Source organism: Geotrypetes seraphini, chromosome 8 (genome assembly GCF_902459505.1).
Source record: "Geotrypetes seraphini chromosome 8, aGeoSer1.1, whole genome shotgun sequence".
NCBI lineage: Eukaryota > Metazoa > Chordata > Amphibia > Gymnophiona > Dermophiidae > Geotrypetes > Geotrypetes seraphini.
The window spans coordinates 148,044,339-148,069,239 of NC_047091.1; the positions used below are offsets into that span (position 1 = coordinate 148,044,339).

Genomic DNA, 24,901 nt, shown 5'->3' on the forward strand with positions numbered 1-24,901 from the left:
GCGCATGCTCAAAGCCTTCTGGTCTCGCTCTCTCCAAGATTGAGAGCGAGACCAGAAGGCTTTGAGCATGCGCAAATGCTCAAAGCCAGTCCAGCCCAGCCCAGCCCAGCCCAGAAGAAGGAGGATCTCCAACGCACCGCCCAGCCCAGGCCGCGCCAGAAGAGGGAGGATCTTCGGGCACCGGCACTGGTGCCAAGTCGGGTAAAGGGTGTCATTGACTGCTCAGGAGGGGGGAAAGTAGGATCGCGGTGGAGGGGGGCAACGCGAGCGGGGGGGATGCTGGTTCGCAGGGGGGGGGAAGCTGGATCGCGGGGAGGGGTTTGGAACAGCGTCGGATTCCTCAAGGGGGGGGAGAATGGAGCAGCGCCAGTAGCCTCGTGGAGGGGGGGGGAGGAGGTGGAACCAATCAAAGCAGTTTCCCTTACTTCCTATGGGGAAACTTGCTTTGATATACGAGCAATTTAGTTTACGAGCATGCTTCTGGAACGAATTATGCTCATAAACCAAGGTTCCACTGTATATCTCAGTAGTTACTAATGAAGATGTAAAGTAAGATGTTCTTGTCTTCGTAATGATATCTGTTTAATGCTATGCATGTTCAATTGGAAACTGCTTGGTAACAAGTAGTATATAATTTTTTAAAATAAATAAATAAAACGCTGACCCAGAAGTGCTATCTAGTTATGAGTGATATTCAGATCAATACCGGGGTGCCAGCCTTTTTGCTGTTCTACCTTTATCTGATTTATTATCCAGTTATGTAGCGGTCTGAATATGATCTCTGACCAAGTTCTAGAAAAAGAACAGAAGAGCAAGAAACTCTGCAGAAACAAACAGCAAAACTACAGCAGAGTAGATGGATAACCAACGGCAAAAAATGTACACAGGCAAAAGGTGAAGTTCCAATGACATCATCAGTATCGCGGCAGAGTTCACGGGCAGAGAAGGCCGAAGCAGCCTGTTTAGAGTGCTGCTGGCCCGACGCTGCTTAGGGAGGTAAGTAGGGCTCGCGGCGGGGTTCTTATGGGAGGGAGGGAAGGATGGGGATTCGGCTGTGTGGCTAGTGCGGGTGCTCGGGGGGGGGGGGGGGGGGGTGCTCTCAAGGGTTCTGCTGCACAAGGGATGGGAGGTAGGAAAGGGAAACTGCTGGCGAATCCCGGGACTAGGGCTTATTTTCAGGGTAGGTCTTATTTTTGGGGAAACATATATTTTTAGTGGAGGGTAGTAAAATTACGCTTCTTTTAAGTTTTTGGGAGAGACAGGCAAGTTTCGTGTGTGCTTGTTAAAAGTCAACATTTCTTCTTGAGCGCGTGTATGATACCCTTGTCTTGTGTGTTTCTGTCTGTGGGTCTTGATTAAATTTTACACTAAAAACAAATTACGAGATTTACCTGAATTATAGTAGTTTTGGGGAGAGAAAGGCATGTTTTATGCGCGATTGAAAAAAATTTGAGGTTGCTTCTCCCCTCCTCTCCCTTCCATTCGTCCAATGTTGTAGCAGGAGAATGTGGTGTTTGGATTTTTTTTTTTTTTTGGGGGGGGAGGTCAGCGTTTTTCTACGCATGTGCCCATCATGCAAATGTAGGGAATCTTTGCTGCTGTCCGCCGATCTTATTTGCATGCACAATTTTTTAAAGAATGTCTCGGGCTTTTAGATTCCATATCAAAACGGCTGCGGTAGCAGACCATCACTTTTAACTCAAGTTTCAAGTTTAATATATATTTGATTGATCGCTTTATTGGTTTCAAAGCGATTAACACATGATTAAAATTACAATATAAAAGAAGTTTTAAAAATAATTAAAAACAAACAAGACATGGACAGTTACGAGATAAACTGGAAACATTAGGATAAGTCGGGGGAGAAATTACAATATATTTGAGCAGAATGGGAAACAAATAAAGGAAAACACATATGGGTGAGATAAGAGGGGGGATAATTGAAAAAATGTTATAGAAAAGAGAAAAGAATTGGTTCCAAGACTTGTAAAAATATATTAAATGAGACCAAATAGTATTAAATAATAAAGGCGTCATTAAATAAAAAAGTTTTTAGTTTACTTTTAAATTTTTCTAAGTTAAGTTCTTCACGTAGATAATTGGGGAGAGAATTCCAGGTTTGGGGAGCTGTGACTGAAAAGATATACTGTCGACGCGTATTGATTATTTTTAGCAAGGGAATTGTTAATAAGTGCTGTTCATCTGATCTTAAAGTTCTATTAGAGGAATAAGGGATTAATAATTTATGAATAAAAGCCGGAGTTTTAAATAGAAGGGATTTAAATGTGAGTAAGCAAAGTTTGTAGATTATTCTGAGTAGTTACAGATGAAGACTGATTGTGCCAGATACCTGTGCTGGTTGCAATTGAACTGAAAACCCATGAAACGGCCAGGTCCCTCCCTCCCTCCCTCAAAAAAAAACCCCAACAAAAACAAATCCAGTAAGAACAAAAGCTTCTTAAACTCAAACTGCCAATTTAAAATTTTACTTTGAGATTATTACAGTCATTTGGAGTTAGCTGCTGTCTCTTCACTCCCATATGAGCTACCACGTTGCCAAGAAAGAAATGGTAATTTGGGCCCAGGCTGCACTGGGGAACCACTTGCCTGATTGTAAAGTGGCTCCCTGCCCGATTATTGAGAGTTTAACTGGAGTCAGTTCTCTCTTTCTTTTAGTGATCATCACTTTTGAGGCACTTTGCAATCAGGCTCAAAAGGGCCCCCCAGCGCAGTATATATCAGAAATGACACTGCATTATTGCCATCATGCCAGTCTTAAGGGAGCCTAAGAGAGTGTTGATTGCTCCATAACACATTTTAATTATAACAACTTAGTACCCTAGTCACTAAGAGTTTGTGCTGCAGCCACTCAAGGTGAAAAAGCCCTTAATGAATATGACCTTTCCATGTTACATTTCTCATCTATTTGCAGTTATTACAATGAAAGCCAAATGTTGTAAAACTATCCCTGGCACACTTCTATTGTATGATGGAGACTGGAAACCTTAAAATGTTTCTTTCAGGTCGTTTCTTGTACTTCTTTTTGGAATGTTGGTTTTCTTTGGGCCTGATATTCACCTGTGGTCACTGCTTCCTCTAAGCTGAGCAGCTGTCCTCCAAATGCATTGCTGCCAGTAGGGGGTGATGTATTTACAATCACTATAGACAGGCAGGCTCCCTGGAGCCCTGCAGAGCTTGCCGGTCTCTCACAATTGATTGAATCTCCTGTTCTTGCCGGTGTCAGTGGCGTAGTAAGGGTAGGAGGCACTTGGGGTGGTACATCCCCCCATTGCCCCCCCACTCCTTCCATGTTCCCCCGCTATTTACTGCCCCCATTCCACACTTGTACTCTCCCTCCCCCCGTACCTCTTAATGTTCACCAGCACGAATGGCTTCTGCAAGCATGCTCCTTGTGTCAGCATTTGATTTCCCTCTGATGTCACTTCCTGGCCCCGTCACCTGGAAGTGATTCAGAGGGGAACCAGGCTGGCACGAGCAACAGTTAGAAGTTGCTTGAACTAGCAAAGATAATATGGAGGTACGGGGTGAGGGGGAGGGATGATGTCATCCCCACCGACTTGGCGCCCGGGGCGGTCCACACACCCCTTACTATACCACTGGCTGGTGTATAAACTTTGTATTAAAAGTGGCTCTGACATCTCAAATTCTGAAGGCTGCACCTTCTAAAAGATATAAACAGGATGGAATCAGTGCAGAGGAAGGCAACTAAAACAATCGGTGGTCTTCGTCATAAAGTATCTCAGTTTGTATACTTTGGAGGAAAGACGGGATAGGGGTGACATGCTCAGCGGCATAGTAAGGGGATGTGGTCCACTCCAGGCGTGGTCTTCCTAAGGGCGCGGCGGTACCTTTCCTCCTCTCTGCCCCCCCCCCCCACTCACCAGCTCACTCCCCATTCCCCGCTCCTACAAAGGGAGCTGACGCCAATGTGGGCAGCATGCTGCCCACGCTGGAAAAGTTTAAAAGGAATATGAAAGGGAAGGGTGTGTGTATGCGCATCGCGGGAGGGGGGGGCTGGGAAGAGGGAGGGGGAGGGGAGCCACCGCCCTGGGCGCCGCTCATTCTTATTAAGCCACTGGATATGTTTAAATACCTATGTGGTATGAATGTGCATAAAGTGAGTCTCTTTCAATTGAAAGGAAGCTCTGGAATGAAGGGGCATAGGATGAAGGTGAAAGGGGATGGACTAAGATGTAACCTCAGAAAATACTTTTTCACAGAAAGGATAGTGAATGCATGGAATGACCTCCCAGTGGAAGTCATGGAGACAAAAATGTATTGGTATAAGGACATTGGATCTCTAAGGGAGAGGAAGGGATAGTAAATTACATGGATAGATATACTAGATAGGCCAAATGGTCTTGATCTGCCTTAATTTTTCTACATTTCTATGTCTATGTGAAAGACAAAGTGGAAAAAAGCCAATATGGCCAAGTACTCGTCTAATTTCAATAACAAGAGAAAGCAATTTGACCTTGGTAGCATTTGGGGTCTCTGCTAATAAACCAGCAAACGGCCCACTTAGATGAAAGCCGTTTAGTATGGTCCAGACTGGCATTTGACTCAACACCAAGTCTATATTCATTTGATGGTGGCATCTCTGCTTTCAGAATTGAATTTTTTTGTCTTTTACGGTGTGAATCTTTTATGAGTAATGTCAACGGAGAAGATATGAAAGGAAACCATAAATGTTTTATTGAATAGGGTGTTTAATATTTTGAATAAATGCTTTCTGAAAACATAAGTGTTATTACAAAATGAAATGAAAAATCTGGAATCGTTTAAAAGGTTGATATTACCCTGAACCATCACTCTGTTTTCTCTCACTTTTTGTAATCATTTGACTAGAACTGTTTATAACATTGAGATTGAAATGTTCTCAAACTGTGCCATGAATTTAAATAGCTCATAGACAGAGTATCCCTTCTGCTACAAAACAGACTGAAAATGAGAAACGGAGGGAAATGAGATCATTAGAACATAGAGCCTAGAAGTCATGTCTACTATCCCTTAGGGTTCTGACAAACGGCGTTGGCCTACCCAGAGGTGGACCACAACGTCCATCCATTATCTGAATCTTAAAGGCTGGGAGAGGATTTTGTGACTGATTAAGGGAAGAAGAAATTCTATGCAGGAAAACTGGGGAGAGTTTGCAGTGTTTGGGCTTGAGTTTGTGTTGGGGAATTTCCACAGTACCATCCAAGAAAGACATATCATAGCTTGCAAAGGTTCACACAGTGAGTGAACACATATAGGGCTCCTTTTACTAAGGTGCGCTAGCGTTTTTAGCGCGCGCTGAAGATTAGCGCGCGCAAACCCCGCGCTAAATGAAAAATACTAATGCAAGCTCTATGGAGGCATTAGCATCTAGTGCGCACGGCACTGTAGCGCATGCTAAACGCACGCTAAAACCGCTAGTGCACGTTAGTAAAAGGAGCCCATAGTGTTGACAGTTAATGTACTGAGACTGAGATGCTAAATATCATCCACCCTATCTTTTTAGTTTCTTGCACATGTTTTACAGCATTTTTTCTAGGGCGCAAAATGCTCTTTAATGTGAAAAATCTGTTGTACCTTACATTGCACAGCGCACTGATGGCCCCTGGGTGATAAGTATTATAAGGATGATATTTTAAAAGGCTAATGTCCTAAATTTAGACCTTTATTTGTGGACGATTTCACACTGGCAAATCTAGGAACCTAACTCCTTAGATTGCCTAGTCTGTTCAATAACTGCCTTTATGGAATGGCCACTTGGCAATAATTCAGCGTAAGAATAGCTGGCTGTTATTCACGTAAAAGAAATGTACTGACATACCTTAGTGTGAACTGATCCACTGTTGAACCATTGGCAAGGGCTACATAAACGTTTACAATTTGCCCTTGTTTGACAGGTTTTGATGGAAGCCAAAGGACAACATTATCATCCAGTCTCAACTCTGCCAGTTGGGAAATTTCAGGTGCGCGGTAGAGGCTAACAGCACCAATCCTTTGCCAGTGGGACTCCATTTCATGCATATTATCCTTGCCAGGTCGGATAGAATTGCCTTTTCTGGGATCATCAGGGGTACACTCTCCTTTCTCTTCTCCTGGTTGGATTGTATAATAGAGTTCCAGAAGACTCCCGTCTTGCTGTTCAACAATTTTTTTACGTCCTCCAACCAACATTGGAGGATCAAACCAACCAGGTGGGAGCTCTAGCTCTGCCACACACAATCCCAAATTCCCCTGCAGTCTGCAGCTGCCTTTTACTTCTCTCATCTCCCGAAAGGCGAATACCCTTAGGCACGGTAACTGTTCATTGGTGTTATAGTCATCCCAGTCCCTGCCCACAATGTAAAATAAGATCTGAACTTTGGGCCAGTTGGGATAAATCCTCTTGTTGATGATGTGTGCTTCAAGGTTCCAGTTAAAAGTAAACTTGCTGGTGAGTCCAAAACTAGGCGATGTCAACAGAAGGTCCTGGGACACCACTTGGTCAGTAGAATAAGGTCCATAGCTGGCATTTACTCTAGGTGGCTGCTTGGTTTTATAAATGTAGAACGATTCCACTCTGGAATGCAAACTGGAATTCCTTAAGAAATCCTGGCTGGTTTCTTTCAGAAGGAAGGAAGTCTCAGCACTGAGGATCTGGTAGGTCACGGGAAGGTACGTTGGCAGTGATGAAAATTTATGAATGCTTTCTTGAACCCCTCGACTCTCCATCACTAGGAAAATATCAGAAACAGAATTATAAGACTACAAAATCTTAGAGAAACTGGGCTGGAAAGATATGACGCAGTCTATCTCATGCCTATTCCTTATGAATAACCTTAAAAACACATAGACCGATATGCAACCCGCAGGGGTCAGTGTTTTTTAAATGCTAATTGCTGTGGGTAGATTTAGCCCAGTATATTCAATGCTGTTCCATGTCGGAACACTGGTACTGAATATCCAGGGCTAAATAAATTTAAGGAAGCCACAGGGGCTTATGTGGGTCCCAGCTAATTGCTGGTACCACAAGGTTTCTGCTAGACGTAGTGGCAGTCATTTTATATTGGCTGACATGACAGGCATAAATGGGCATCACTCCTGCCCATACAACCCCATGGACCCATCAGATATTTACACAGTGTTTAGAAAAATGGGGCCCCCTTACAAAATTTCAGAATACTTTTGTGCTTAAATATCCTTTTACTAAGCTGCGATCGTGGTTTTAGAGCGCGCTATGCACGCGCAGAATTGCCACCCGCACTAGACTCTAACGCCAGCATTGAGCTGGCGTTAGTTCTTGGCGCATAGCGCGGGGTTAGCGCGTGGGGCAGTGCAGCGTGCACTAAAAACGCTAGCGCACCTTAGTAAAAGGAGCCCTTTGAAAATATATTAGTATAATACTTTTTTCTTTGTTAATTCCTAATTTGTGTTCGAAGTGACCTCCTTCAACATTGACACATTCACAAAGTCTTCTACTAAGCTGTTAGCTCAATTAATTCTGGGGTTTCGTTAATTAAGAAATCAACTGTTTTGCAAGCTCGATGCCCTGGAGCTCCAGTGTGTTGAAAAATAAAGTAGAAGCCAGAATATGGCTTCTACTTTATTTTTAAGGGTATTTTTGTTTGTTTGTTTGTTGTTTAAAATTTATTATGGAGAAACGACAAGTTATATGATCTGTTTGCCATGGTTTTCGGTGGTTGGGAAGTATCATTTAATGACAAAATCCCCATTCCAGTTTTCAGATGTGAAAGGAAAGAAATATGCCAGGCTGTATACTGCAACTTTTGCTTCTCAAGTTGCTAAATCTTGGGAAAATGTGCCAGTTCATATAACTTCTTGTATTATAAAAGCTTTAGAAGGGCATTGAAGATATATCTTTTTAGTAAATATGTGCTAAAGGTGAATTAAATTGAGATTAGGTATTTCATTTGTTTTGTTATTCTGGATGATGTCTCCATCGTAACACTTGTAAACCTCAATGAACTTTGCAAAGGTATATAAACAATGATTGTAACTGTATTCAGAAAGCTCTCATATTTTAGGCAGTTTTTGGGTTATTTGGAAAAAAGTAGGTCTATGGGGGTGGTGGAAGGGTTACTATAGGTCTAAGAAAACTTGGACATGTCCCCTTTTTCATAGGAAGCGAAATGCCTTTATGTTTGGAGGCCCAAAAAATTCCACCCCAGTCTCTGCCCCTGGCCCCGCCCCCATAATAATAATAATAGTACTAATTATAATACCATTTTTTCCATTAATTTTTCATATATACACATCATATAATCTTATTAACAACATATAATGGATGACCACAAAATTTAACTATACAAAGCATACTGTATGCTTCTCAACATTCATTCCTAGCAGAACACCTGACCTTGGTCACACATGCAGAACACAGATAACCCCTACGTAAATACAGGACCACAAACTAAAAGTGATAATAGGTACAAATGAAACCCTAAGACGCCAGACTACGCATGCAGTACAACACTAGAGAAATAGAAAGAAATTAATTTCTTCCCTAACAGTGCAAAATATAGACAGCAGATATAAATTTTACAGTAAATCTTCGGGCACCCAGCAACGGCAACGAGGTGAGCCTGCCGCCATCATACTGCCCCGTAAGTCTTCATTCTGCAGCAATTTCCTGTTCCCGCCAGTATTTTAGGCTAAGAAAACCCTAGCCAAACTCAATTTAGGCACCTCTAGGTGCAATTCTACAAATGGCGCCTAACTTTGAATGACATGTGGTAGGTGCCATTTTCCTAGGCACCTTCCGAGTTAAGTGTCAATTATAGAATCAGGCCCAAAAAGCACACCAATAGAACTGGCCTTGGCCTTGAAGCTGTATCTTCCAGACCTGCCTTGATGCTGTATCCAGTAGAGTAGTAAGGGGGGTGAGGACCACCCCGAGTGCCAAGTCGGTGGGGGCGCTGGCACCTCTCTGCCCCGCCACACCATGCTACACTCACGCCATCCCTCCCCCACCCTATACCTCTGTATTATCATCGCTAGCATGCGTAACTTCTGCCTGTTGCTCATGCCAGCCTGATTCCCCTCTGAATCACTTCCGGGTCAAGGGGCCAGGAAGCGATATCAGAGGGAAATCCAACGCTAGCGCAAAGAACATGCTGCGTAAGACACCCGTGCAAGATTTAGAGGTATGGGGGGAGGGAGAGCACAAGTGTGGAATAGGGTGTGGGAAGGAGCGGGGGGCGCAGAAGGAGGGGGGCTTAAAAAAGGGGGTGCATGGGGGCACCACCGCCCCAGGCACCTCCTACCCTTACTAAGTTACTGGCTGTATCATTCAGAGCTCCTCTCTCTCCCAATATCTTAGCCCATCTGTAACCTGTAAAAGGGTCAGGAAAAAAAAAAAAATCCTAAGCCATTGCTGCCCTCTTAATTCTCTACAGCAAAAAAGCACCAGCAAACCTAAGGCTGGTGAAATGTTGAAAAGCAGTGCCAGTTTCTGCTCAGGTGCTACCGTTTTGAACTACGAAACCAGCAGGGCAGAAGTAACTGGGGATTTCCTGGTGTGGCTAGAGTAAAATAATTGGGAGATCCATAGGACAAGTGCATAAAAAAATGAAAGAAATTTCATTTATTTTACTTTGTTTTAAAAACAAATGGGATAAAAAAGGAAATTCTGTTGATGTTTTGTGACTTGCTTTCAGTAAAAGCACAGTTCCAGGTGTTGTATTTGTGCCTTGGTTATGATGGACTTGGAAGCCCAAAGGAACAGAAAAAAAAACTAATACAGATTTAGCCAGAATGGTAAAAAAAACCAAAGAGGAAGACAGACACAATCTGACTTAAATAAAGAGCAATATCTTAGAAGTGTTCATGCTGGCACTTGGGATAGATCCTTAGTGCTGTGGACTAACTGTGCAGAATGGATAAGCCTACTGGCTTTTTTTCTGCTGCTGCTACACGCTTTCCTAGAGGTTGAAGGCAGGATTTATTCTGCACAGTTCTGAAACACATAAAGAATCCACTAAAAGAAAGTGAATGACCTCTATAGAACAGTGTCACAGTAGTTTATAGGCAATTCTCTCTCCAGAGTGCATTTTTAAAAATAAATGCATTACCAGAATCTAAGCTAAATGCAAAAGGCAGTGTACTTTAATCCCCTCATTGTACAATCTTAGCACCTAAACGTAACCACCATTTGCATTCTAAGATTACAGAATACTAGTAATTACACATGTAAATGTAGCATTCGTGCACGCTGAATGTTAGTCTGCAAATTGTGCACGCAATGCACATACCCAGATCTATATAAGGCACCTAGATTTACATGCCAAATTTGGGCACGCTGCTGAGATATGTGGGCAACTGAATTGGCTAACAAGCCAATTAAACTAAACTAAACCTTAAGTTTATATACCGCATCATCTCCACGGATGTGGAGCTCAGCACGGTTTACAAGAACTTAAAATATAGGAAGAGAAGGAAAAAAAGGTTTACATGAACTTATATATAGAAGAGAAGAACATCAATAATTGTGTGCTCACAATCAAGTTAATTAGTACCCATTAAAATTGGTACGTACATCTGGCTTCACACTAGTCTATAAGGCATTGGGTCTGATATTGAGACTGTAGGAAGCAGCCAGACTACCTCCCGTGGTTTGTGGCAAGCCAGGATATTCAATGCCTGGGCCGTATCTGTCCACTGACATTGAACATCTGGGTCAAAGTTCACTACTTCGGACTTAACCGGCCAAGCCAATATTCATGGCCAAAGATAGGCCCACAATTTAGGAAGGTCACGCACCTTAGCTGGCCAGCCAATGTATCACCAGCTATTCCAGCTATCTCCCACTGAATATCATCGGAGAGTCAGCTAAGTGGTGCCTATCTCTACTACTGCATAACTCAAATGAGGACATGGCCATGACAGGGGCGTTCCAAAATGTTGCATGTATAATTGCAGAATACTGCCTCAGCCTGCCTAACTTGGCGGCCAGCATTTATATCAGGTTTCAGCAGGCATGAGTCTGGCACCCCAAGTTATGCATGTAAATCAGTGCTAAATGTGATTCTATAAAGCCAGAATAGTAAGAAGAAGAAAATTCAGTTGGCGAATTTGCAATCGTGATTAAAGTCAGTGAGACTTCACCTCCAGTTTAAACTGTATTTAAACTTAATGTCGGTTCCCTGAAGCAGCACCGAAACGTGGCACATAGGAACCAGTAAAAAGTCTAAGTTAAGTCTCAGTATTTTCAATATATATTTTCATGTTATTTAAAAAGAGACGTTCCTTTATAGCTCGAGTAGCTAATGATAACATAATGAACTACCATGAGTACTGGTTTGAAATTGCATTGAACACTGCGATGATTGGGTGGTGAGGCAGAGTTTTCAGCCTTCATGTCTCTGAGCAAAGTTCTACTAGATATACAAACAAATTAAATCTGGGTTGAATTCATTTTTGACCTTAATGGAGTGACTTCCTTCAAGATTTGTAGTTATACCTTTAGTCACTCAACAGTGAATTAGTTGAGTTTATTACCCCCTACAGTGATTTTTGACTGAAATTACGTTTTATAGCAGGTATCCTTAAATCCACTCCTCGAGTTCCCCAACCCAGTCTGCTTTTCAGGATTTCCACAATGAATATTTATGAGATCTGTTTGCATTCAATAGAAGCAGTAAATGCAGACAGATCTCATACATATTCATTGTGCAAGCCTTCAAAACCAGGCTGGGTTGTGGACCTCAAGGATGAGATTTGAGGACCACTGCTCTATAGAATAGCACTTAGCACTTAGTATTCCATGCGCATTTTAACTCACTATACTGAACTGCTTCCTGTGTACACAGAACCTCACATTCTTACTTCAGCATAATATAGAAATAGTCTAGAACAGGGGTGTCCAACCTTTTGGCTTCCCTGGGTCGCATTGGCTGAAAAAAATGTTTCAGGGGCCGCGCAAATGCTGCAGTAAGACAGAGGAGGGAGCCAGCAAGACAGTAAACACCCGGGGGCAGCAGAGGAAAACACTGCATCGCCCTCGACCGGGGCCGCACCAAATACTAAATATTGGAAGGTATTGCAGTCTTGTTAATGAATGTACAAGCATGAACTAGAATCACCTGTCTGAAAATGTGCAGCTAATTCAAATTCAGTCTACACGTTAATAAAAGAATAGTTTGAAACTGCTGTATAAAATGATGAAGGACTGTCAGATGATGTGTCCTTCATCAATTGTCCCCCAGTAGATTTTAAAATAGTGAAGGCAAGCCTACAGTATATAACCCCATTCTCTAACAGTGAGAAAAACGAGAAACAATGTAGGGTCTGAGGCACTGTAGCAGGTGGGGAAAATGATCAGACAAAACTGGCAGCATAGCCCTAGGGCAGCAATTCGATCCATCTGTATATCTGCTCATCTGGAGGCTTGATGACTCTAAAAAGTGCACAGATTGGCTTCAAACTTGAGGGAAGGATCACCCATAGCCTGGTACTAACCCTACTGAAAATAAACCAAGCCTGAGATGAGGATGAGGTCATTTTTAGATATGTGCGTTAGCATGCATGCAGTTTGTCAGCAAACCTTAAAACGTTAGGCCCTGATTCTATAAAAAGTACCTGCTATTAGGTGCTTAGGTCGGCGCGCCTAGCCTAACTTACTTACTCCTAACTTATGGACAAAGTGCCAGGTTTTGAAAAGCCATCCAGACCCCCGGACATGTCCTCAAAAGGAGGACATGTCCAGGAAAATCCAGACGTCTGGTAACCCTACCAATATTCAGAGTGTCTTACACAAGCCCTGGCTGAATATTGGCTGGGATCTGCTTAAGACCCGGGCTAGCACATAACAAATTAGGCCCAGATATTCATTGCTGGTGTCTGAGCATGGCCTGGCATTAAATATCTGGAGCTAATTCTGTTTCTGGGCTAAATATCAATCCATTATTGTCTACAAGACTGAAAGCTAACAAAACAGTGTACATTCAGGTATTTTTCTGCCCCTCATAATCTGAGTTTGTACTTGTGGCGATGGAAGGGGCTTTTACTGCACCTTGATTTACCACGGGAGTCACCCATTTTTCAGTACTAGCTCAAGGTGTGTCTCTGGAGGGCTCACAGTCTAATGTTGTACCTGAGAAAATTGGGGGTTAAGTGAATTTACTTTACTTTGCATTATTTGAGTACTCATCTCACCATGAGAAGCTCAAGGCAAGTTACAAAGATTAAAAACCGACGCAATTACATTTAAAATGTATCCCCACCTCCAGTACCACTATATTACATCCCTTCCTACACATTTTCTCAAAGGTATCTTTAAAAACTCAAATTTTTCAACTGTTTCTTAAATGACCAATAGCATCAAAGCTGTTGTAATTCAAGGTCACAAGGAGCAGCAGCAGGGATTTGAACTAGAGAATGACACGGTGACAAAATTCATCACCGTTCCCGTCCCCGCAACCATCTTCATGTCATTCTTTAAGGAGAGAGGGAAGAATCAGAGTATAATTGGGCACAACCACTGACCCGCAAGCTTTGCTTTGAAGAATCTGGTGTAGAAGGATTGAGGTTGAAATAGACACTAGAAAATGACATGGGATTACCGTATTTTCACTCATACTGCGCACCCGTGTAAAACGCGCACACGGGTATAGCGCGCGGGGAACACAAATTTATGTAAAGAAATTTTTATATACCGCGCACACCCATATACCGCGCATGCCGCCCCGACTCTCCCGTCACCGCCTGACTCTCCTTTCGCCCGCCCCGACTCTCCTCTGGCCACCCTGACTCTCCTTTCGCCCGCCGCGACTCTCCTCTCCCCCTTGAAGTCCTGTCCCCACCCTGAAAGCCTGATGCCCCCCCCCGACGTCCGATTCACACCCCCCCCCCCCCGCAGGACCGCTCGCACCCCCACCCCGAAGGACCGCTTGCACTCGCACCCCCACAGCGTCCCCACCCCCCCACCCCCATCATGGAGAAGCTCCTACAGTTGTCCTGCTGCTTCCTCTGCCGGCGGTCCCGGTCCTTTTGTGAGCCCTGTGTCTGCTGCTTCCTCTTCTGCTGGTCCCGGCCCTTCTTTGAGCCCTGCGTCTGCTGCTTCCTCTTCCGGCAGTCCCGGCCCTTCTGTGAGCCCTGCGCCTGCGCTGCTTCCTCTTCCGGCAGTCCCGCCCTTTCTCTGACGTCAGAGAAAGGGCGGGACCGCCGGAAGAGGAAGCAGCGCAGGCGCAGGGCTCACAGAAGGGCCGGGACCACCGGAAGAGGAAGCAGCAGACGCAGGGCTCACAGAAGGGCCGGGACCGCCGGCAGAGGAAGCAGCAGGACAACGGTAGGAGCTTCTCAATGATGGGGGGGGGGGAGGCTGTGGGGGTGCAAGCGGTCCTTCGGGATGCGAGTGCGAGTGGTCCTTCGGGGTGGGGGTGCGAGCGGTCCTGCGGGATGAATCAGACGTCGGGGGGGACTATGAAAAAAAAAAGTTGTAAAACGCGCTCACGCCTATAACGCGCATGGTTATGCACGGTTTGTAAAATCGTGTATAACGCGCGCGTTATATGCGTGAAAATACGGTATTTCCCACGGTTATCCGCGGGATGGGAACAGTGATGAATTTTGTCACCGTGTCATTCTCTAATTTGAACCAGGCTTCTAAGATTGTCAGCCCACTGCTCTAACCACTAGGCTACTCCTTCACTTATGATATTGAAAGGGTATCATCTTCCCTCCCTAGTATTGTAGATCATTACAAGTTAATGGATGAAGAAATTGCTGTTCAGTCAGTGTATGGACTAAATTAGACGTGCAAAAGTTTGGCTGAAACACATCGATTGCGAGCGGTTTCAAAAATAACTTTAATGAAGTGAAGTGATTTAGTGAAAAAGGATCACGGCCCCTGATGAAACCAAGGAGTGAAACAGTTGAGTAACCGTCAGGCTAAAGCTAAGTGCTTCTTCTATTTCTTTGTATTTTTCACATCATACTAAAAAATTCAGCCTAACAAGTAAATTGGATAATGTGAAGAGGACCAATGATGAATACACCACCCTAGGAAGGGCATGAAAAAATTGGAGTAATGTCCCAGGTGTATGAGGTTCTCCATTAGGTTAACTTGGCACACGTTTACTCTTCAAGTTTTTTGTATTCATTTATTTTTTTGAGTAACATTAGATTCTCAGTTTTGGGGGGATTTACACAATACTGTGTAGACCCATTGTATTGTAGATCATTACAAGTCAATAGATGAGGAAACTGCTGCTCAGTCAGTTTACGGGCTAAATTAGCTGTGCAAAATATACTGTATTTTTCGCTCCATAAAACACACTTTTCCTCCCCCCAAAAGTGGGTGGAAATAAGGGTGCGTCATATAGAGCGAATACACCCCCACAAAAAAAAAAAAAACCATCCAAATGGTCTTGTTCTGGGCGTTTTGGACGGATGAAATTTTGGTCGAAAATGTGGTATAAAGATAGACATCCTGGCGGTCTGGGCGCCCCAGTACCTCCCTGCTGGCCTACTGCCAGCCACTAAGCCTGCCTACCTACCTACCTACCTGCCACTAGGCCTGCCTGCCCTGTGCCCTGTCTTGGCCTACAACTAGACCACCAGAAGCGGGATAGGGAAGGGTGGTGGGACAGGGTACACCATTTGGTTCAGAATTTTTTTCTTGGCTTTTCCTCCTCTAAATCTAGGGTGTGTCTTATGGTGAGGTGCGTCTTATAGAGCGAAAAATTTACAGGCAGGTCAGTGAGCGGTTTACTGACAGAGTAGCCCAGAGGATGTATTCAATTAATTCTTTGGGAGAGATTGGTTTCTGGGATTGGGGGTGGGGGGTTGTTGCCAGGATCATAAAAGGTGTTTAAGAGACCAGTTGCAGGGACCATTAACATCAGTATTAGCTTCCAGATATTAGCATATAACACCAATTTCATACAGCTTACACTGGCTTCCTGTTGTGCTGCATATTGAATTCTAAACTTTGTTGCTTTATTTTCAAAATACTGAATGATAAAGGTCCTGTTCTCTTTGAACTCGCTGTTTCGTTTTTATCAGCCAGAGAGAGCTTTGCGCTCTGAGAATCAGATGAAACTTGAAATTCTGTCAATGAATGTGGTCAGATCAACTAGCATTCGCCAATCTATGCTGTCAATTTGCTACCAATTGAAATGAAGCAGACTTCAGATGTGATTCAATTTAGAAAACACACAAAAACTATCCCTCTCTTTTACAAAGGTGCGCTAAGCTTTTCAGTGCCCGCTAAACACACGCTAAATGTTAACACGTGCATGTTATCCTATGGACCCGTTAGCAGTTAACGCACACGCTAAATCTGTGCTAAAACGCTTAGCGCGCCTTTCTAAAAGAGGGCCTCTGTTATTTGCGAAGAACTATAAATTAATTGATATTTTCTTGATTTTTTGGCAGGCAGACCTGTGTTTGGTTTTGTTTTTTTAAGTTTCTATATATATAGTAAATGCAAGAAAAAGTGTACATTTTAGTATGTTTCAATTGTATGTTGTATATTTGTTTGACATTAGTTATTATGAATGTTGTTATGTAACTGTAGATGTAGCAGGCTATAACATTTTTAAATAAATAAATCAGTACTAGCGAGTTGAGGCCTTCTGCCCTTATACAGAAACTGACCACTAGCAGTAGTACCATGAGACTACTGTTAGGAGTCGATGGTGCCATTTTGGAAGAAGGCACCAGTGAGAGGAGGAGAAACTGTCAGTCTTAAATGTTATCTCCCCTCCTCCTCCACATCCACTGTGATGGATTTTCTTATTTATTTTTTTGTTTTGTTTTTAAACTCTTTTATTGATTGTAAAGTGTATAGATAAATTTTGGTAGATGGTATATCAATGATATAATAAACTTGAAAACTTGGAAACTAGGTATCACACCTATTTGTACCACCAGATACCAGTCAAGTAGACCCAGATGACTTATGGGAGGATTGAGGTGGCATTAGCTGATGGAGGGGTTGCCACTAAGGGGCCCTTGGTGATAGCACGGGAGAAGGGGTCTTGTTTGGGGTGGGATCCCAAGAAGGGCTTTCTTTCTAGAGGAGTGGGATGCTTTGGCCAGAATAAAATCTCTAGTTTCAAGTTTTATTTAAAATTTGATACTCACACTTATCAAATATTTCTATGTGAACTACAATTCTAAAATGGAGGGACATTAACATGCATGGACAAGTTTGTACAGACATACAATACTGGAATGTTACAAGATGGGAAGGGGGAAGAACAACAATGGTAATAGCACAAGAAAAAACATATAAGGTTAGAACAACTAGGAGGAGTAAGAGTAAAAATAGAAGTATGGAAAGACTGTCAAAAAAAATTTAAACGATAAAAAATATAAACAATACGATTAAGTCTTGATCCTTAAGTCTAGGGGCTCCTTTTATGAAGGTGCGCTAGCATTTTTAGCACACGCACAAGATTAGCGCGCTCTAGCCAAAAAACTACCGCCTGCTTAAAAGGAGGCGCTAGCGCACGTGGCATTTTAGTTCGTGCTAAGCGTGCACCAAAACCGCTAGCGCACCTTTGTAAAAGGAGCACCAGGTTTCGAAGGCATCCCTATAAAGGAAACTTTTGAGGGAACCTTTGAATCTATCCAGTGCTTTTTTTTTTCTCAGGTAGACTGGTAGGGCGTTCCAAAGTTGGGGAGCTGTAACTAAGAAATTGATAATTAACAGGCCTTACTTCTCTCTTATATTTCAGCAACATGAAAACAAGTCATTCTTTCCCTCGCTTTCTCAAGAAAAGAAACTTGTTTCACACCCAACTATATGCTCACATTCCCTAACACAACAGAAACCTTTCCAGAATTTACGACTGGGGTTCTCCTTTCAGCATAGCAGATGCTTCATGTCAGCTAGCCCTCAGAGTAAAATTCTAGCTCAGGGACGGTCACTGAAGGACTAGATAGCGCACTTCTTCACAATAATACACACATGGCTAGTCACAGCAGCCCTCTGATTACAGAATGCTTTGTGCAGCTGCTGAAACGCCATGCTGAACGATGACCTTCAAGAATACCACAATCCTTAGCAGCATCAATAGACAAATCCTTCTATTCAGTGGGACTCTGTGCAGGAGAAAGACATATAGCTGTCAAATGAGGTAAAATTGATTATTTTCACACTCTTTTTGACTTTGTTCACAATTGACCCGTATGTACAATATTGATATTGAATATTACTACACAGACCTCACTTTAAGTTAATAAAATGATTGAGTACAAGGCTATGTAAACAACGCAGCTGCTTTTTGGTTCCCAACGGCTTAGCAGCCGCGTTTAGAGGGTGTGCACATCTTCATATATTATGTTTTTTGATACACCTGTTAAAGACTCTCAAGACTCCTGAGGCAGGCCAGTTAGGCCGAAACATGTGCCTGTCGAGTCATTGAGTCATTGGATGAATTTATGAAACTTTGGATGAATAAAGGCATTTGAATTATCAGATGAGTTTAAGGATACTTTATTGGTGCGCACCATTCTGATTGGGACAATTCCACTCTTATTCTGTGCTTTTGAGTTTGTGGTTTTGTTTCCCCCGTTTTATCCAATTTTTAAGTGTGTCAGGAATTTATATATGTACCCAGTGTTATTAAAAACTAGAAGGCTATTAAAATTTCCATCATAGCACACTACTGCCCAGTTGGTGAAATGCAGTGCACCATAGTTTGATTGTTGGGACATAGTTTACAATATGCAGTTCTCTATCTATAATTTAAAAAAAAAATGTAGTTATCTCGAGCGTGCTATGATGCTGTATTCTCAAAGTGGTCCATTTAATACAGGGGTGTCCAATGTCGGTCCTCGAGGGCCGCAGTCCAGTCGGGTTTTCAGGATTTCCCCAATGAATATGCATGAGATCTATGTGCATGCACTGCTTTCAATGCATATTCATTAGGGAAATCCTGAAAACCCGACTGGACTGCGGCCCTCGAGGACCGACATTGGACACCCCTGATTTAATAGTCCTTTAGAAGAGTGTGTGGCACAGTGGTTAGAGCTACAGCCTCAGTATCCTAAGGTTGTGGGTTCAAATCCAGTGCTGCTCCTTGTGACCCTGGGCAAGCCACTTAATCCCCTCATTGCCCCAAATATATTAGGCAGAGTGTGAGCCCACCAGGACAGATAGGGAAAAATGTTTGAGTACCTGAATGTAAACCACATATAAGTGGTATATAAATACTAAAAATAAATAAATTTTCTTTATCCATTACATCAGGGCTGCCCAAGTCCGGTCCTCGAGATCTACTGGCAGGCCAGGTTTTCTGGATATCCGCAATGAATATGCATGAGAGAGATTTGCCTGCACTGCCTTCTTGGTATGCAAATCTCTCTCAGTCATGTTTCTTGTGGATATCCAGAAAACCTGGCCTGCCAGTAGATCTCGAGGACCGGACTTGGGCAGCCCTGCATTACATGGATCAATGTTTCGCTTCCAGGCTTCTTCAGGAGTTAAAAAAAAAACAAAAACCCATCTAAATGGGCACCTACTTACCATCCTAAACCAAGGGCCCTGTTGTTCTAAATCAGACCTAGTATTTACCTGCCCTCACTTGAATTTATAAATTATACTTTCAGCAGCTGAATTTTTCTCTTAACATAAAACTTTAATGTTCTTCCCCCGTTCTGCCTTCAAACCCTTTTTTAAACTTATAACTTTAGCAAGTAAAATGGACAAAGTTGTATTACAATTACTGGAGATTTATGTTTAAAAAGAGCATTATTATATGGTCAGCATTGCCACTGACCATATAAATGTTTTTGAATAACAGATTTAAAGGGGCACTTTTACCAATCAGTGTTTAAAAAGTGGCCTGAGGTAGCCCCAACATGGGTCTTTCCTACACACTGCAGCCACTTTTAGGGCTCCTTTTACTAAGGTGCGTTAGGGCCCTAATGCGCAGAATAGCGCATGCTAAATTGCCATGCATGCTAGACCTTAACACCAGCATTGAGCTGGCGTTATTCTAGAAGCGTACTGCGCGGTAATTTTGTGCATGCGCTAAAAACGCTAGCGCACCTTAGTAAAAGGAGCCCTTAGTGCTAGCGGTAAAAGGCAGATTTTTTAATTTTTCCCCGATAATGACCATGCACTAATTTCTCCATTATCATGCACAAAATCAAAAAGAGGATTGGGGGTGAAAAATCAATACTATTAATCCAAAAAACTCCCCAAAACCGTCCATACAGAACGCTAAACACTTAAGCAATGCAAGTCAAAGCGAACGAAAGAAAAAGCCTTACTCATACGATGAGGGAAACCCAACTCCACCAACCACACATCACAGGCGTAAAAAAACTTTTGTTGCTGAAACTATAGCAAAGCTTAATTACTAAATACAGTGATGAAAAATACAAAGCTAGGTCCGGGGAAATCTAGACGTCTGGTAACCCTACAGCCTGCTAGTGCTAACTCCCAAGTCTTCTCTCTGATGTCATTTCCCACTTCAGCAAAGGTGGGAAGCTTCGAAGAGAGGGCTCAAGTTGGCACAAACAGGTTGCCCGAAATGATACCTGCTGCTGACCCTGCCACTAACTTATAGGAAAAAAAAAAAAAAAAGGCAAGGCACATGCCAGCACCACAGCACACATACATTTGGAGCCGATACTGAAACTGCAGGACGGAGTCCGGCTAACTCCCGTGGTCGGCACTGACTGCCAGTATTCAATGTGGGGCCATTTCCAATGACTGGCATTGAATATCTGGTCTATCTTTGGCCGGCTCAAACTTTGCCAGCTATGTTAATTTTAAGCACTGGCCTGCAATCACACAATATAGCTGGTCAAGTTTAAGCTGCTAACTGGCTATCTCCTGATGAATATTAGCGATTAGCCAGCCTAGCTCTATTTAACCAGTTAGGAGCTGTTCCTGGCTAGTTAAATAACACTGAATATTGGACTGAATATCGGATTCTGTTTTATGAAGACTTTTCATAGTAACATATACCGTATTTCTCCATATATAGGCCGCGGCCTATACATAGATTTTGCAAACCAGCCTAGTGGGCATAGCTTGCTTAAATGGGGCGGCCTATATATGGAGCAATACATTATCCCCCCTTAAATACCTGCTGGACAGCCGCGCCTGCCTCCTCCAAACATGCTGGTTGCCTCCTCTAAACACGCTGTGCAGGGCAGGAGCGATGTTTGCGATCTCAAGCCTCGCCCCGCGCCCTTCCTGATTGGCTGCCGTCGCGAGAACTGACGACAGCCAATCAGGTAGGGCACGGGGTGAGGCTTGAGATCGCAAACATTGCTCCTGCCCTGCTTAGCGTGTTTGCAGGAGGCAGCCAGCGTGTTTGGAGGAGGTATTTAAGGGTGGGGGGAGGGAATGGTGTACCAGTATAGGCCATACCATTGTATAGGCTGATTTAGGTTTCTAAAACTCTTAGATAAGCCGCGGCTAGTAATATGGGGCGGCTTATCTAAGAGTTTTAGAAACCTAAATTGGCATTTCCCGCAGCCTAGACATGGGGGTGGCCTATACAAGGGGAAAGCCTATGTGTGAGGAAATACGGTAGCACTACTGTAGATACAAAAGAACTCTTAAGCAAACTCCTTGAATTATTTTTATTTCATTACAGTTAAGCATTAGTGCTCAAAAGGAATGTTTCCAAGTCAGAAATAATCATGGAGGTAGACTAGCTCCTTGCTCAATGGTAGATTTAAAGGTCATTACAGAATATTCATAATGAATTTGCAAGGGCTATCTCCATGGTATGCAAATTTCCACCTATCTCATTCATTCATGATTTATGTTTTTAATGATATGAAGGTGTGTGTGTGTGTGGGGGGGGCATTCATTTTAAAATTGTTGTTTTTGAGTGCATGATATTTGGGGCTGAAAGGATGCAATGATTAAAATTTGAATTATTGAACTTTAAACACAGTCTTAATACTCATTTGTTAAATGACAAACTAAATCATTTAAAAAACTGATGGTGTGCCTGGTCAATTTTTGTACCTTGTCATTGTGCTGCGAGAGGAAAAAGGTCAAAATGACTGATCTACAGGAACAAGAGAACATAGACTAAGCCTCTTAAAATACCTGATTTTAATATACCACTAGTTTAAAACTACTGATGACTCTGCTGCCCTGCATCATCCAATGAAGCAATCATATATTGGGAAATGCAGGCGACTAGCTCTTGTGGCAAAGTATTTCAATGAAATGGTACCATTTTAATTCATCTTGGACATTTGAACTTGTCTACAGATAATGTTTGCTCATCATCCAATTGCTAAAGCGCGCTAGCCGTTTTAGCACATGCTAAATCTTAGCGAGCGCTATATGCTAACACATTCATAGACTATAATGGACATGTTAGCATTTAGTGCGTGCTAAAACGTCCCCTATGTCTTGTAGAAGACTTGAAAATTTTTTAAAAATTACCATAAAAAAGTTTTAAATTGCCATTTTTAAATTAAAAAAAAAAAAATTACCACTTTTACCAGGTTTAGGCCAACCTGTTAGCTCATCAGCAACTGCTGTGCAGTATATAAAGAAAGTATCAGGTTCCATTCCCACGCCTGGCATTCATTCCTTGGGCTGATTAGGGTTAAGGATGCCAAAGAGCAGTGCTTCTCAATCTTTTCCTGACCGTGACCTCGTGATTAGCCAAATAAAATTGTCTGACTACCCTCGAGGTGTATAATTTATTTATTTGACTTATTTATTAAGAGATTTATAGCCCATCTTTATCCAAAATGAGTTACAACAAAACACACATAGTAAAAAAACAAAAACAAAACAAAACAAAACACGTACAGCTTTAAATAATCCAGCAGAACAAATCACAAATAAAGGATTCTTCAAGACTGACCAATTGCCATGTGCAAAAGATGTAAATGCTTATGAGCTTTAAACAGTTTTAAGTTGTCCAGTTTCCTGACATACAACGGGAGCTTATTCCATTCGATTGGACTACTAAACACAGACAAAATCTACTTCCTTCTATAGTACAAACATACTTTTTTTTTATAGGAAAGAACTAGAATAATGAGGCACCTATAGAGAGACCACCCAGACTGTGATCCCAGATGTGATTTTGGGGGACCCCATTTGGGATCCTGACCACAGTTTGGGATGCTCTGTCAATCAGGCTAATGTTTGCAGTTCCCTGGGTGGAGGGGTGAGGAGAGTCTTTCTCAGCCATTGCTCAATGGTGACAGCTATTGGTTTGGAAGGTTACAATTAATTGCACTGGGACAGAAATTTCACCCATCCTCAACGGAATCTAATTCATATTTACTCTTACCTGCTAAGATCCATTCAATCCAATCCCATCCCCATTTTTATCTTCAGGAGTCAATGTTATTATTCACTTGCTCACAGCCCTGTTTCCTCCTAACCCTAAGCCTCCTGTGTAGAGTTACCAGGTTTTAGTTAAATAAAATCCGGACCTATAGTCCCACACCCAGGCCCACTCAGTTCACACCCAAGCTTCACCCCCAGCCCCACCCCCTCAACCTGTTCTCAATTCCAAAGAAGAAGCTTTTCAAAACCTGGACAAAGTGCCGAGTTTTGAAAAGCCGTTCAGATGTGTTCTTTAAAAAAAGGACATGGCTGGGTAAATCTGGATGTCTGATAACCCTACTCCTGTGTTTTTGGGGGGATGGTATTCACTATTCAACCAATGAGTGTTCCAAGCTTCAAATTACTGTTCCAGCTACCTCCTTTGGGCATTTCAGCTGCCCCTCTGGGTACTCCAACTGCTTCTCTCCATATGTTCCAAGCCTCATTCTGGCGCTCCAATTGCCTCGCTCATTGCTTTTCAAGCCTCATTCTGGAGTCACCAAAGATTTTGGCTACACTACCATGGGAATCCCACAGCAACTTCTGTAACCATGGAAATCCCAGTCCCATGCAGCTCTTTAATTACAATGGCATGGCAAATCTAGTTAATTGCAAAGGAAGTTTAATGGAACCATTACCCAATACAGGCTGGTTCTAATGGAGCTAAAGGACCAAAGGAGCAGGAGGAAACTGAGGTATAAAAATACAGAAAAAAAAACAACTGTTCTTCATGCAAAATATCTTTTTTTTTTCCAATTCATATTTGCTGCTATTCAGTACAGTAATTTTCCAGCAGAACTAATTTGAGCATTTGTAAGTCATAAACAATCATCATGCTGCAGTCAATGAATAATGTGAATCTGTGCATGACAGCTTTAGCAACTATCACGGACACCAGAAATTTAAAAATTTCTACAGCAACAAGGGCAACAGGGCTATCTTCAATGCAAGCCTATATGTGAAGTCTTATAACCTATACCATACTGAGGAAGAACCCAGCATCAAATCTGTAATGATACGGTGCAGTACATTTCTCTGCTGATATATATTTCAATGAGGATGGTGAAATTAGCTTTTTGAAAAGACAGAAATAGCTGTTAAAACTGTTGTCAGGCAGGAGAAATGAGACCTTTAGGACTAGTGAATCATACTAGGTAATTAATTTCAGACGAATATAGAGGCAGAATATTAAATAGCATTACCATAGTAAACTACTAAATATCACACCTATACTCTATGGCAAGGCACACATCTGTGGACATGAGAAGTTTTCCTTATTGTCACATGTGGGCCACCATAGAGCTCCAGGTCATAAGGAGTGGCTTGAGCCAGACTTAGGATATTGGAACTATAAGTTCATAGATGCACTGGGAGTAATATTATAATTATCTGTATGTCAAAGGGTCAGGCTTATGGTTAACAGATGTCTGGATTTACCCGAATATATCCTCTTTTAAGAGGGCATGTCTGGGTGTCCAGACAGATTTTCAAAATCCGGCAAGGTGCATTCAAAGAGTTTCCCTTTTTTGATAGTTAGGTCCCACTAAGTGAATCCCAGAATTCACAGGGTAGGGCTGGGCACCACCATTTTGATGATGATTCCCCAGAAGT

At 42.6% G+C, this 24,901-nt stretch overlaps 1 protein-coding gene across 4 annotated transcripts in view; it reads right to left on the reverse strand.

Moving 5' to 3' along the window:
- TMEM132C (transmembrane protein 132C) overlaps positions 1-24,901 on the reverse strand; it is a 557,469-nt gene that overhangs the window by 396,456 nt on the left and 136,112 nt on the right. For 2 of the 4 annotated variants that reach the window (XM_033957218.1, XM_033957220.1), the window contains exon 2: positions 5,840-6,728. In XM_033957218.1, the coding sequence (XP_033813109.1) occupies positions 5,840-6,728 (889 nt within the window). Of the gene's footprint in view, positions 1-5,839; positions 6,729-23,252; positions 23,376-23,667; positions 23,717-24,901 lie in introns of those variants that run through there. The other 2 variants (XM_033957219.1, XM_033957221.1) reach the window with 2 other exon arrangements.